This window comes from Saccopteryx leptura, chromosome 3, assembly GCF_036850995.1.
Source record: "Saccopteryx leptura isolate mSacLep1 chromosome 3, mSacLep1_pri_phased_curated, whole genome shotgun sequence".
Lineage (NCBI taxonomy): Eukaryota > Metazoa > Chordata > Mammalia > Chiroptera > Emballonuridae > Saccopteryx > Saccopteryx leptura.
The window spans coordinates 60,108,881-60,122,269 of NC_089505.1; the positions used below are offsets into that span (position 1 = coordinate 60,108,881).

Below are 13,389 nucleotides of genomic sequence, written 5' to 3' on the forward strand. Positions count from 1 at the left end.
TGGTCAGAGCACTCAGGAGAGGCAACCATCTGATTCTCTCCCCTTTCCTCTCCCTCTTCTCTCTCCCTCTTCCCCTTCTGCAGCCAGTGGCTCGATAATTTCAAGCGTGTCCCTGGCACTGAGGATGGCTCAGTTGGTCCGAGTGTGTCAGCCTTAGTCACTAAAAATAGCTCAGTACTCGAGCATCAGCCCTAGACAGGGTTGCTGGGTGGATCCTGGTCTGAGTGCATGCTGGAGTTTGCCTCACTATCTCTCCTCCTCTCACCTAATAGGTAGGTAGGTAGGTAGGTAGATAGGAGAAGAGCCGGGAAGGAACTTGGAGCATTTACAAATCTGTCTGTCTCCACTTTGGAATGAAACCCATGTCTGATCACCTCTCTCTGCTGCCACTTAGCTCCACCCCCAGCATCTTATGGCCATTGTAATTCATCCCTCCCCCTCCCCACTTCCATTCTTGTCTCTGTGGTTTATTCTCATGGCAGTCATATCACATCACCCCCCTGCTCACATCACCCCCTTCTCACACCCCCCAATGGGATGTCCTGTAATCCAGCCCCCTTACTATGTCCTGCAAGACCCTGCCTGGCTCTGGCCCCGGCCCCACTCCACTGCATTTTTCATGCCTCTCATTCTGCCCCAGCCACCCAGGATTGCAAGTCTTTTCCCATGTCAGGGACGTCAGGGCTGTACCACAGTGGTGGGGTTCAAATAATTCAACAACTGGTCCTTTGCCCTAATGACTTTTTTTGGGGGGGGTTGTTGGGTTTTTTGTGAGAGAGATGGAGAGAGTCACAGAGAGGGACAGATAGGAAGGTAGAGAGATGAGAAACACCAATTTTTTGTTGTGGTTCCTTAGTTGTTCATTGATTGATTTCTCATATGTGCCTTGACCGGGGGGCTACAGTAGACTGAGTGACCCCTTGCTTGAGCCAGCGACCTTGGGTCTAAGCTGGTGAGCCTTGCTCAAATCAGATGAGCCCGCGCTCAAGCTGGTGAACTCGGGGTCTCGAACCTGGGTCCTCCACATCCCAGTCCGACACTCTATCCACTGCGCCTGGTCAGGCCATATTGCTTCTTGACTGGCATTCTCACTGGCGATTTTTTTTCCCTTTTATCCGAGCATCATTGGCTGTGTGTCTTATCCTTAACCATCTTTTCACTGTAGGAGTAGGATCCCAGTCCTTCACCTATGGACGGAATGAACATTCCTACAGGCGCTTAGAACATGCTCTTGCGCAGATGAATGTTAAAAAAGAGTATGGAATGTATATTTGTGATTCCCACATTGGGTGGCTGCCCAGGCACCTACCATGAACTCTGTTATAAGTGCCATTTTAACAACCGGTTTGCTGAACTCAACAAAAAATTAGGTATCTGTTCTGCCGAACCAGTGCGAACCAGCTGAATCTGACCACTGCTGTATCCATTGGCGTTCAGCCTGGAACTTTCTCCCCAGTTTTCTTATGCCTCACTCCTGTACTTCCTTCACATTTATAGCAAGACCTCCCTATGGTGGGGGTGGGTGGCAGTCTGGATCGTGCTACCCCGCTTTATTTTTCTTCATAGCATGTGTCACTACTTGACATCATATTTTTATATTTACTGCTATATTTCCAAAGCCGGAACTGAGTATGGCCAGTGGTGGATGTTCCACAAACATCTGTTGAGCAGGTGAAGGAATGAGCAGATGGAAAGGGCAGAGTGGCTGCAACATGAGAAGGCAGGGTGAGATGGCAGCTATTTCCATCTGTTCAGGCTGCTCTAACGAAATACCATAAGCTCTAGGGGCTTGTGAACAACATTTGTCAACAGTGCTAGAGGCTGGGAAGTCCAAGATCCAGGTGCTGGTTGACTCGGTGTCTGGTGAAGGCTCGTAGGTGGCTGTCTTCTCACTGTGTCCCTCTTATGTGGTGGAAGGGGCGAGGGAGCCCTCTGGAGCCTCTTTTATAAGGACAGTAATCCCATTCATGAGGGGAAAGATTTCAATATACATTTTTGGGGAACGCAAACATTTTGTCTGAAGCTGTGGGGGATAAGGGTGGGGGGCTGGAGAGCACTTTGGCTGAGAGTGTAAGAGGAATGCAGGTTATTGCAGCATGTAAGGAGGGGTGGTATGTCTAGGTTGTAGTTTCTGGGGTTCCTCAGGCTGCCTGCCGGGGGGGCCGGAGAAGCAGAGACGGCTTTCCAGTCCTGAGAGATGTGACCCAGGCAGGGGTAGTGGAAGTGGGGAGAAGCAGCCTGGTTCCAGAGGGACCCGGGGGGGGGGGGGAGTCATGAGGATTTGAGGCTAGGTGCAAGGAGGAGCGAGGAGGCTGCCAGGGATACTCTTGGGCTTCTGCTGGGAATGTCGTTAGGGAGAGGGCAGAGGCTGCCTGTTCATGGGAGGCTCAAGGGTTCGCTCTCTTTTCTAGTTACTCAGTACTCATTTCTGGGCTCCCTGGAAGTAGGGAGGGGTTGCACACCTGGACTCTGACCTCAGACCTGGACCCTGGGTATGGAAGGAGGGGCGGGAGCAGCAGACAGGTGAAGTCCCTTCAGAGGGCGAATGGTTCTGAATCCTGGGGTCCACTAGAGCAAGGTCCTTACCTTCACTGTGCCTCGGTTTCTTCCCGTGTAAAATGGCTTCCATGCTAGTCCCTCTCCATGAGGGTTGCTCGGGGGACTGAAGGAGATACTCCAGGAAGGGGAAGCCCTGGAACTCTGCCAGGGGTAAGTGCTGTGTAAATGTGGGCTTCCAGACCAGTGTGAAGTTCCTTCCACCAGGCCCAGGGAAGTAGAGGCTCCTCTGTTGGGAGACTCCTAGAGGAAGTGTGATGTTCCTGGGCTATCAGCAGAGGAGACAGGATGAGTCCTACTGGCCCTGCCTTTGAAGTTTTAGTAGCAGAGACAGAGAAGCTAACAAGATATTTTCCAAATTGAGCTAAATGCCAAGATCAGGGGGGGCTGGCATGTGTGTGGGGGTCATGGAGAAATAGCAGAGGAAGGAAGGCTTGAGGGGACCATGGAAGGGTGGATAAGGTCCGGTTTTGCAGGGTTGAGTGGGGCATCTCAGGCAAAGGGCGTGGCATGCTTAAAGGTGCAAAGATCAGAAAATAGCCGGCACAAGGGCAGCGAGAGGCCCAGGGATTTTGTGCAGAGCCAGAGCAGCCTTGGGTTTGTTCTGAGAGGCCAGACTTGTTCAAAACCAGGTAGTATTTGTTGGGAACCTATTCTGTGTGGGCTCTGAGGTGCTTCTAACCAAACAGGCACTGAGCTTGTAATTCAGTTGGGAAAATAGTCCATTAATAAGTAAATAAACTGCCTGACCATGCAGTGGCGCAGTAGATAGAGCATCGGACTGGGATGTGGAGGACCCAGGTTCGAAACCCCGAGGTCACCAGCTTGAGCGCGGGCTCATCTGGTTTGAGCAAGGCTCACCAGCTTGGACCCAAGGTCGCTGGTTTGAGCAAGGGGTCACTGGCTCAGCTGGAACCTCCCAGTCAAGGCACATGTGAGAAAGCAATCAATGAATAACTAAAGTGCTGCAGTTAAGAGTTGATGCTTCTCATCTCTCTTTCTTCCTATCTGCCTGTCCCTATCTGTCCCTCTCTCTGTCTCTGTCACACACACACACACACAAGTAAATAAGGTCATCTCCAGTAGTGCTAAGAAGGATATGAAACAGGGTAATGTGCTGCTGACAAAAATTAGGGGATATTTCAAAATGAATATGAAGTGATAAAATATCCCCTAATATTTGTGAGCAGTGTAGGTGAGGGAAATGACTGTGTGTGGGGTAAGTGAGGTGTGGAGGCTGTTGTGGGGAAGGCCAAAGGGGTGAGGTATGAGCTAAGCCTCGAAGGGTGAGGAGGAGCCGGGGAAAAGCACATGCAAAGGCCCTAAGCCTGCTGTTAAAGTTCAAAAAGTGGCCCTGGCCAGTTAGCTCAGTTGGTTAAGAGTGTCATCCCAAAACAACAGGTTGCAGGTTCTATCCCCCATCAGGGTACTCCGGAAGAAACCAAGGAATGCATGACTGAGTAGAACAACAAATGAATGCTTCCCTTCTCCCTCCCATCTCTCTCCCTTTCTTTCTCTTTCTCTCTTAAAAAAAAAATCAATAAAAATTGAGCCCTGGCCGGATACATTGTTGGTTGGAGCATCGTCCTGGAGCATGGAAGTTGCTGGCTCGATTTTCCAGTCAGGGCACATACAGGAGCAGCTTGATGTTCCTGTCTCTATGTTTCTGTTTCTGTCTCTCTCCCTGTCTCTCTCTCTCCTTGCCTCTCTCAAATAAAATACAGTAAAACAAAGTACAAAAAGTGGCCATTGTGGGCTGGAGTCTTGTGAGTGAAGGAAAAGGCCATGAAGTGAGGCCAGTGGGCAGGTGTGTCTCAGATCATGTAGAGCCTCTTGGCTGTGAAAAGGTTTGGTCCTAGATCAGTTTGGGATGGGTTTGGTAAGCCACTAATGGGTTTTAAACAAGGGACTCTCCCTTTGGATTTGCGGTTATGAGTGTTGATAGGGAGGCCAGGCAGGCTAATGCTGTTGTCAAGAGAAAGATCCTGGTTGTCTGGGTCTGGGAGTGGAGGTGGAGAGAAGTGGACAGATTGAAGGAGTGTTTTGGAAGCGGAGCTGCTGCCTTGCCACTGGAGGAGATGTGGAGAATATGGGAAAGAGAAACAGGCCCGCCCAGTGCTGGGCCCGAGGCCAGGTCTCGGAGTGGGTGAGGAAGACAGTGAGGTGGCCAGGGATGAAACAGAAAGGAGCTGGGAGCTGTGCTGGCCGTAGGGAGAAGTGTGCTGAGTAACTGGCCTGGGGACAGCCTGGGTCCTCTTGACCCTCCCTCTGAGAAGCCACTGCCTCTTGCTTTCTGAAATGGTGACTCAGGCCCCCAAGCAGGGCCTCGCCAGGACACAGCTCCCGTGGGTGCATAAAAATAACTGGATTCCTGTGTTAGCTGTGATTATTCTTGACAATGTACATGTTAGTCATAAAAGTACCAGGGCACAAGAAGGGGGGAAATTTCACTCCTTACACCCAACAACTAGGGATTCCCAAGGGTATTCTCTGAATCCAGCCGTGTCCTGGGCCCCTGCCACATGTCACCGTCTCTGAATTCTGCTTTGAGGCTGTGCCACTCTCTGCTCCCAAGTCATACTGAGGCTGGCACCATCTTTTCCTTGCCCTGTGTTAGTTGTTTGACCTGTGCCATCTCTCTCTCTTCATAGTTTATCCTTTGGGTCTGTCTTCTCTCCCTATCATCAAATTGTCCTTGAGACTTGTCTCACTCTGCCTGACTGTGGGCTTCATTCTGGGGCAATGTGCACTTTCACTGACTGTGGTTTTACTTTCAGCCTGTGCCACCCCTCTCTATCTTTTGGTTATCTTTCAGGCATGTGCCCTCTCTCCCCGCCTGGGTTCTGCTTGGGTCCATATTATCTCATGTGCTCTCAGTCTCAATCCCTTCGGGGTGAGTGCATGTCTCTTCCTTGGTCAGTGACCCGGGAATTTGACTCTTATTTCAGCCCCAGAGGGCGGTCTCTGCTTGAGTTTGGAATCAATGCTGGGGCTTACTTGAGGCCTAGGGGGTGGAGTCATTATACTTGGAAGGGACTTCCTGGCATCCGGTTCTCAACCCTCACCCCCATTTTACAGATGAGCAAGCTGCGGAAACCTCTGCCTGAGGTCACTCAGCGAGCTCAGGGCAAAGATGAGGCTCCCCATCCCCGCACCAGGCCCCTCTCAGCACCCTGCCCTGCCTGGGCCGTGATGTGTGTACACATGTGAGGGCCGTGTGTGCTAGTGTGGGCACTGTGCCTCAGGACTCCTGCTCCCCTGTGTTCCTGCGCTCCTCCCTATACTTGTGTACAGGGCACACATCTGCCTGCCTGTCTGTGTCAGTGCATCGTTGGTCAGCCTGTGTCTGGGCACTCACGTGTGGGTTTGGCACGGTGAGCACCTGGGAGAGGTGGTATAGATGTGACCATGTTCAGTGCTCACATGTGCAGTGTGTGTCTTGGGTGGGCTGGGGTGGGGTGGGGTGGGGTGAGAAGTGCCAGGTTTTTCCCTAGCCTGTGTCCTGCCTGCCCACAGCCAAAGGCCAGCTAACGGCTGCATGGGCCAGAGTGAGATGACCCTTTGGATCAGGGATTCCAGGTGTGCCAGTCAGAACCCAACCCAAACCCCTCTCTGTCTCACCCCATCTCACTCCCACCCTTTCCCACTTCAGGCTGGGACCCTAGGCACCCCTCTCTCACCAAGACCACGTGAAGCTTCCCCTGAGGCCGTGCTCTCGGCGGAGCTGGGCACTGGGCCTGTATTCTGAGGGGGCCTTCATGCACACATCTATGCTGCCAGTGCCTACCAGGGGCGGGAGAGAGAGGTCATAGCTCTTGCCTTTGCCTCTCTGAGACTCAGTTTCTCCATCCATAAAATGGGGCTAGTCATGGCCTTCAGGGAGCTGTTGGGAGGAGTACACATGCTATCTGGCATGGAGCCTGGCACAGAGTAAGCATGTGACAAATGTTACCTGTTGTTAACTAAGGCAGAAGAAACCAAGGCCCCAAGAAGGTCCTGAGTGGGTCGGTGTGCAGGCATCTCAACTCCAATCCCAGGTGGTCTCCAGGACCCTAGATTGGTGGTGGGGGGTGAAGGTTAGTGGCAGGTTTTATAAAGGAACACATTAATGATGAACTTGACTGGGGTGGGAAGGATTGGATGGTGTGGGGCAGCGGGGCTGAAACAAGCCCCAGAAGCCTCTTACAGCAGACATGAGGTAATGAGGGTCCCATTTGGGGCATTCTTGGAACTAGTTCAGGCTCCTGACCCTTCCTGTCCTCTTCTCTTTGCCCATTCGGCTTCTGATATTCTCTTAGTTGTGCTCCATGTGTTTTTCCCTAACTGCCCGTCTGTCTGCCTGGCTATCTCCCCCTCCCCCACTTCCCTTCTGGCAGAAGGCAGACCTGGCCGTGGCTGCATTCACCATCACAGCTGAGCGGGAAAAGGTCATCGACTTCTCCAAACCCTTCATGACCCTGGGCATCAGCATCCTCTACCGAGTGCACATGGTACAGTTCCCATGGAGACATGGAGGTTGGAGGTAGTGGGGTCCAGATGCCTGCATCCCCAAGAGAAGTAGAGGCTGTGGGCTGCACCTGGTGAGGGCCTGTCAGGCTCATGGCCCCTGGGGGGACGGGATAGGGGTTGGCATTTGGCTCAGGTCAGAGTGGCTTGGGGTCTCAGTCCCTCTCCCCACAGGGGCGCAAGCCTGGCTACTTCTCCTTCCTGGACCCCTTCTCCCCTGCTGTGTGGCTCTTCATGCTTCTCGCCTACCTGGCTGTCAGCTGTGTCCTGTTCCTGGCCGCCAGGTGAGCTCCCTGCCTGCTGCCTGGGGAGAGGGGGTAGGGAGGAGGCCTGAGCCGGGGCCCATGACTGACCTGTACATTCTATCATCTTTCGGACCATCCTGGGACTCCACTTGGGGCCTTGGATTCCCTGCACCCACACAGAAAATGTGTCTGCATTTTCCCCTGGGGTTCTCACCTGCTCTGTGGTTCTCCCTCAGGGCCACTTCCCTCCATACTTTCTTTCTCTCTTCCTCTATGTGTCTCTTTCTGCCTTGTCTCCATGTCTCTCTGTCTCTGGATGTCTCTTGGCCTCTCCGTCTCCATGTTTTCGCTTTCTACCTCTTCTCCCTGTGTGTGTTTCTCTGTTCATCTCTTGGTCTCTTTTTCCTCCATTTCCTGTCTCTCCCCTATCTCTCCTGGTCTCCATACTCTGTCTCTTTCCTGTTTCTTTCCCTTTTTTCTCCCCCCCCCTTCACACTCCTCCACAATGTTTCTTTGCAGGCTGAGCCCGTACGAGTGGTATAACCCACACCCGTGCCTGCGGGCGCGCCCCCACATCCTGGAGAACCAGTACACGCTGGGCAACAGCCTCTGGTTCCCCGTTGGGGGCTTCATGCAGCAGGGCTCGGAGATCATGCCCCGAGCGCTGTCCACTCGCTGTGTCAGCGGAGTCTGGTGAGAGGCTTTCTGTCTACCTGCCTGGGGCTGGGAGGGGCCATGCTGAGGCCTGGGCGGATCCCTGGTCCCCACTGCCAGCTGTGTGGCAGGGGATGGGGGGGAGGGCTGAGCCCCAGCTCTCCCACTCCCTAGACATGTGACCTTGGGTAGGCCACTTTTCCTCTGCATGCTTCAGTCTCCTCACCTGAAAAATAGGGATAAACATAGCCATGTCTCAGGTTGTAAAGATTCAGTGAGGCTAGTATGGGAAAGGGCTTCTGCCGACATTAGGGGTCATAACCAGAGCTGTGCCTGTGCTGTTGCTGTCTCAGACATTGACCTGGCAATCACAGAGGCTTACAGACCTAGAGCCAGGACATCCTTCACTGTCCTGAGGCCAAGGCCCAAACAGGGACACCTGGTCCTTCAGAGTCACCTGGGGACCCGATAGCTTGGACAGAAGTTATTTTACCGCCATGACAAGTTCCAAGAAGCTACCTGTCAGAGAGCAAACATCAACAACTCATGGGGTCTGTTTGGCTCACAGTTTAAAGTTTTAAAAAATGAGTTGGCAACATTTAAATACTGGGCAAAGTTCCTCAAAAATCCAGATTTCTCTTAAAAAATTCAGAAGATCTGGTGGCATTCGGCTGGCATTTCCACCTGGGTTGATGTCTGTTCCTTAGACCTCAGTTCCCTCTCCCCCTGCAGTCACATTCTGGCCTGGCCTTCATAAGCACTCGACTTTGCTACCTGAGTTTCAAGTAGCATCTGGATTTCATCGCAGTTCATGTAGCTCATTTCACCTCCTTTCCCTCAGTAGAACCACAGAGAACTGAGGAGCATGCTTAGGAAAGGGAATGTCTCCTGGTTTTATTAGACGGTACACCTAGAGAGAGGGAGTGATTTAGTACAGAGCATACATTCAGCTAGAGCAGCGGTTCTCAACCTGTGGGTCGCGACCCCGGCGGGGGTCGAACGACCAAAATACAGGGGTCGCCTAAAGCCATCGGAAAATACATATTTTATTCTCAACCTGTGGGTCGCGACCCACAGGTTGAGAACCGCTGAGCTAGAGGCAGGGCAGGGCCCGGCCCAGCTGGGCTCCCGCCCCGTGCCCCTCATCCCGCCAGCCCTTGGGGCTGCCTGCGCCCAGCCCTGCTCCCCAGGCCTTTGCTGGTGTCTCCAGGGCAATTCCCGGCACTGGGCCCTCTCAAGGAGCACGTCTTCCTCACCTCCTGTCAGTCAGAATTCCTGCAGCAACAGACACTCAACAGACACTGCTTGGCCCCTCCACTTGCCAGGCACTCAGGTGAAGAATCAGCTCTCAAGAGGCAGAGGAGCCAAGAATAAACAAGTAATCAGATACATAAACACAGAAATATCATATTTTATGCCAAGAATGTGTGCCAAAGATATTGTCTAATTAAAAACTTGTTTAGTTGAAGACTAACTGCAGTGGTGACAGGTTTTTATCTCTCAGCCTACAGGGGATCACTGCCATATGGCATTGTTTCTAATTCACTTGGTCCACTGGCTTCAAAACTTTTGAGTCTTGATGATTTTTTCCTAGCCTCTTGGGATTTGTATCATGTCAAGTGTTATACCTTGTATTTGTTCCTGGTGCCACTGCAACAAGTTATACAAATTTAGTGGCTTAAAACAATGTTAGTTTATTCCCTTAGTGTTCGGGAAGTCAGCAGTCTGAAAGCGATCTCACTGGGCTACCATCAAGGTGTTGGCAGGCTGGTTCTTCTGGAGGCGCTAGGGGAGGGTCCATGTCCTTGCCTGCTCTAGCGTTTAGAAGCCACCTGCATTCTTTGGCTCATGGCTCCTTCTTCCATTTTCAAAAGCTGTAGTACAGTATCATCAAATCTCTCTGTCTGACTCTGATCTTCTTCTTCCTCTTATATGTACCTTTGCGATTTCCTGGGTCTGCCTGGCTAACCCAGAGTCATCTCCTAATCTCAAGAGCCTTGACTTCCTCATTCCTCACATCAGCAAAGACCCATTTCCACTTACAAGTTGCAGGGATCGGGTGTAGACATCTCGTGAGGGGGGGCTTTCTTCTGCCTATTGTGCACCCCAAGTGAAAATTGTTAACATTACCAATGTAATGATGTCTCAGATGCACATGAACTGTGGTACTGAGAAAGCAAACAGAGCATAGTGAAAGAGAATAGAGAATGGGGTGCTCAGGGAAGGCCCCTCTGAGGTGGTGACGTCAGGCTGAGTCCTAAAGGCTAAAACAGAGGTGTCTGGCCTGACCAGGCGGTGGCGCAGTGGATAGAGCGTTGGACAGGGATGCGGAAGACCCAGGTTCGAGACCCCGAGATCGCCAACTTGAGCGTGGGCTCATCTGGTTTGAGCAAAGCTCACCAGCTTGGACCCAAGGTCGCTGGCTCAAGCAAGGGGTTCTTGGTCTGCTGAAAGCCCACAGTCTAGGCACATATGAGAAAGCAGTCAATGAGAAACTAAGGTGTCATAACGAAAAACTGATGATTGATGCTTCTCATCTCTCTTCGTTCCTGTCTGTGTGTCCCTGTCTATCCCTCACTCTGTCCCTGTAAAAAAATAAATAAATAAAATGGAGGCCTCTGCTGAGGAGAGAGAGGAGTGTTCCAGACAGGACCATGGAGGCACACGTGTGAGGAGCAGGGGGCCGGAGGAGACCTCCCATGACAAACCTGGCTAAGCTCCATGTCTAGGGGGGAGGGGGCTCCTCTTTGCAGGTCATCTCGGCTTCTCCAGCTGGGCAGTCTCTGCCCCTGCCCATCGCTGTCACCTGGAAGCCCCATCACACGCCCTCCCTCACTGGAGACTTTGACCTGGGCTCACTCTCATTTTCACCCCAAGTCCTACCATACGTTCACTTATTCAAAAGAAGTTTAAACAGGTGTTTATTAATCTTCAAAGGTGACCCTGCCTGACCTGTGGTGGTGCAGTGGATAAAGCGTTGACCTGGAAATGCTGAGGTCACCAGTTCAAAACCCTGGGCTTGCCTGGTCAAGGCACATATGGGAGTTGATGCTTCCAGCTCCTCCCCCTTCTCTCTCTCTGTCTCTCCTCTCTCTCCCTCTCTCTATCTCTCTCTCTCTCTCCTCTCTAAAAATGAATAAAAAAAAATTAAAAAAAAAAAAAGTAACCCTGGCCCAATGATTCAGCGGGCAGGGCCCGTGGTGGGGCGGTGGGTGAGGGTGTCCCCCTCAACAGCAGGAACCAGGCTGGACCCCCTGCTGGGCTCTGCATCTCCAGTGTGCAGTCCGGCCTCAGCCTCCTGGAGCCACACCCAAGGACTGAATGGTGATCAGTCCTTGGAAATCACGTTTCTGAGCTGAATCAATGCTCTGACCACAGCTCTGTTCCTCTCAGGTTCTGCCTGGGTCACTCCCATGGTGAGAGTCCTTTGAACTTCTACCTCCCTGTCCTCTGAGCCCTGCCTGTTCTCGTGTCTGTCACCTAAGCTGGTTCATAGGCTGTGTCTTCGCTGCTCCTTTGCCATTGTGCTCAACTCCTTGGACCCCTTTTTCCTTTCCTCACACAAACCTCAGATCTAGGTAGTATCCTGACTCCCCCTCCCCCTAGCTCCACTGGGGTCATTCAGGACCCCTTTATTGATATGGCCACAGTGTGTCCTGCATCTTTGGGTCCTGTTTCCTTTTACCCTTGCCATCTCTCGTGGTATTCCTCCCTCCACACCGGTGGTGCTTTGGTGCTCCCAGACCCAAGTCTCTCTTTTTATGGCAAATGTTTTGTAACACCCCCTTTTGCACTCTGATGAATTTCAAGGGTAACATATCTACCTATACATGTGATGTAAAACAAATTGGAAAAACGCCCTAATTGCAATACAAAAGGAGAAAAGGGCCTGACCTGTGGTGGCGCAGTGGATAAAGCGTTGACCTGGAAATGCTGAGGTCGCTGGTTCAAAACCCTGGGCTTGCCCGGTCAAGGCACATATGGGAGTCAAAGCTGCTTCCTGCTCCTCCCCCCTTCTCTCTCTGTCTCTCCTCTCTCTCTCTCTCTCTCCCTCTCTCTCTCCCTCTCTCTCTCTCTCTCTCTCTCTCTCTGTCTTTCCCTCTCCTCTCTAAAATGAATAATAAAAAAAAAAAAAAGGAGAAAAGGATTTATGATAAAAGAGTGGGCTAGTGATACTTAAGTGCTTGGGTGGGCCTATGCCTGAATACAGATGGTGGTGGCAGGTGTCTGCGCCTACCTGTGATGGGTGCGTTTGGAATTAAAGGAAGTAAGACCATTTACTAGAATTATGTCAATATCTATAAATCACCATGAATGTGACACCTGACTAATGCCGCTGGTCTACGTGTCTTTTTTTTTTTAAAAATTTTTTTTGTGTATGTGTGACAGAGACAGAGACAGAAAGAGGAACAGATAGGGACAGACAGACAGGAACGGAGAGAGATGAGAAGCATCAATTCTTTGTTGCAGCACCTTAGTTTCTCATTAATTGCTTTCTCATATATGCCTTGACCAGGGGCTAAAGCAGACCTCAAGCCAGCGACCTTGGCTGTAGCCGGTGAGCTTTGCCCAAACCAGATGAGCCCGCACTCAAGCTGGCAACATCAAGGTTTTGAACCTGGGTCCTCCACGTCCCAGTTGGATGCTCTATCCACTGCGCCACCACCTGGTCAGGCAGTCCACGTGTCTTGACTTGATGACTCCAATACCATGGCCAGGGTGTACTGTCACAGATAGGATTTCCCAAAATGGTGAACGGTTCTTGGCAAAGTTTCATACAAAACAACATCCATTTCTTCCTCAGTCTAAGTGATAGATATATTTCCAGAAGTTTCAGTTTCTATTATGACCATGTAAAAATACTTTTGATGCCTGACCTGTGGTGGCGCAATGGATAAAGTGTCAATCAATCTGGAATGCTGAGATTGCTGGTTCGAAACCCTGGGCTTGCCTGGTCAAGGCACATGTGGGAGTTGATGCTTCCTGCTTCTACTACCCCCCTTTCTCTCTCTCTCTCCTCTCTAAAATGAATGAATAATAACAAAAAAAATTAAAAATACTTTTGGTATTTTATACACCAAGGAGATAGGCTCAGATCATCACCTCCCAGATTTTCCCTGTGGTTGAGACAGAGCTGCATTGTCAGATGCCTGATCTCAGCCACTGACACCACCAGCCCTCCCCCAATCTCTTTGATACTAGAGTGCTCCACCCCTCAACAAGCACCTTCCACCTGGGGACCACTGCCTCGTACTTCCACAGCCATTTTATCCATCCCCAGCTTCCCTTGCTATTTGTAACTGATACTTCCCAAGTCTTCACCTCTGGACTTCTTCATGGGTGCCTGCTGGCCTCCCTAAAACTCAGCTTTTCCAAGACAGAGCTCGTGTCCTTACTCCAAAATCAAACTCCCCATCGGTGTTCCTCT

General features: G+C 51.4%; 1 protein-coding gene across 5 annotated transcripts in view; it reads left to right on the forward strand.

Moving 5' to 3' along the window:
* GRIK5 (glutamate ionotropic receptor kainate type subunit 5) overlaps nt 1–13,389 on the forward strand; it is a 68,711-nt gene that overhangs the window by 42,627 nt on the left and 12,695 nt on the right. For 4 of the 5 annotated variants that reach the window (XM_066373632.1, XM_066373629.1, XM_066373628.1 and 1 more), the window contains 3 exons: nt 6,855–7,046; nt 7,237–7,346; nt 7,827–8,000. In XM_066373632.1, coding sequence (XP_066229729.1) covers nt 6,855–7,046; nt 7,237–7,346; nt 7,827–8,000 — 476 coding nt within the window. The remainder of the gene's footprint in view (nt 1–6,854; nt 7,047–7,236; nt 7,347–7,826; nt 8,001–13,389) is intronic. The other variant, XM_066373630.1, reaches the window with a different exon arrangement.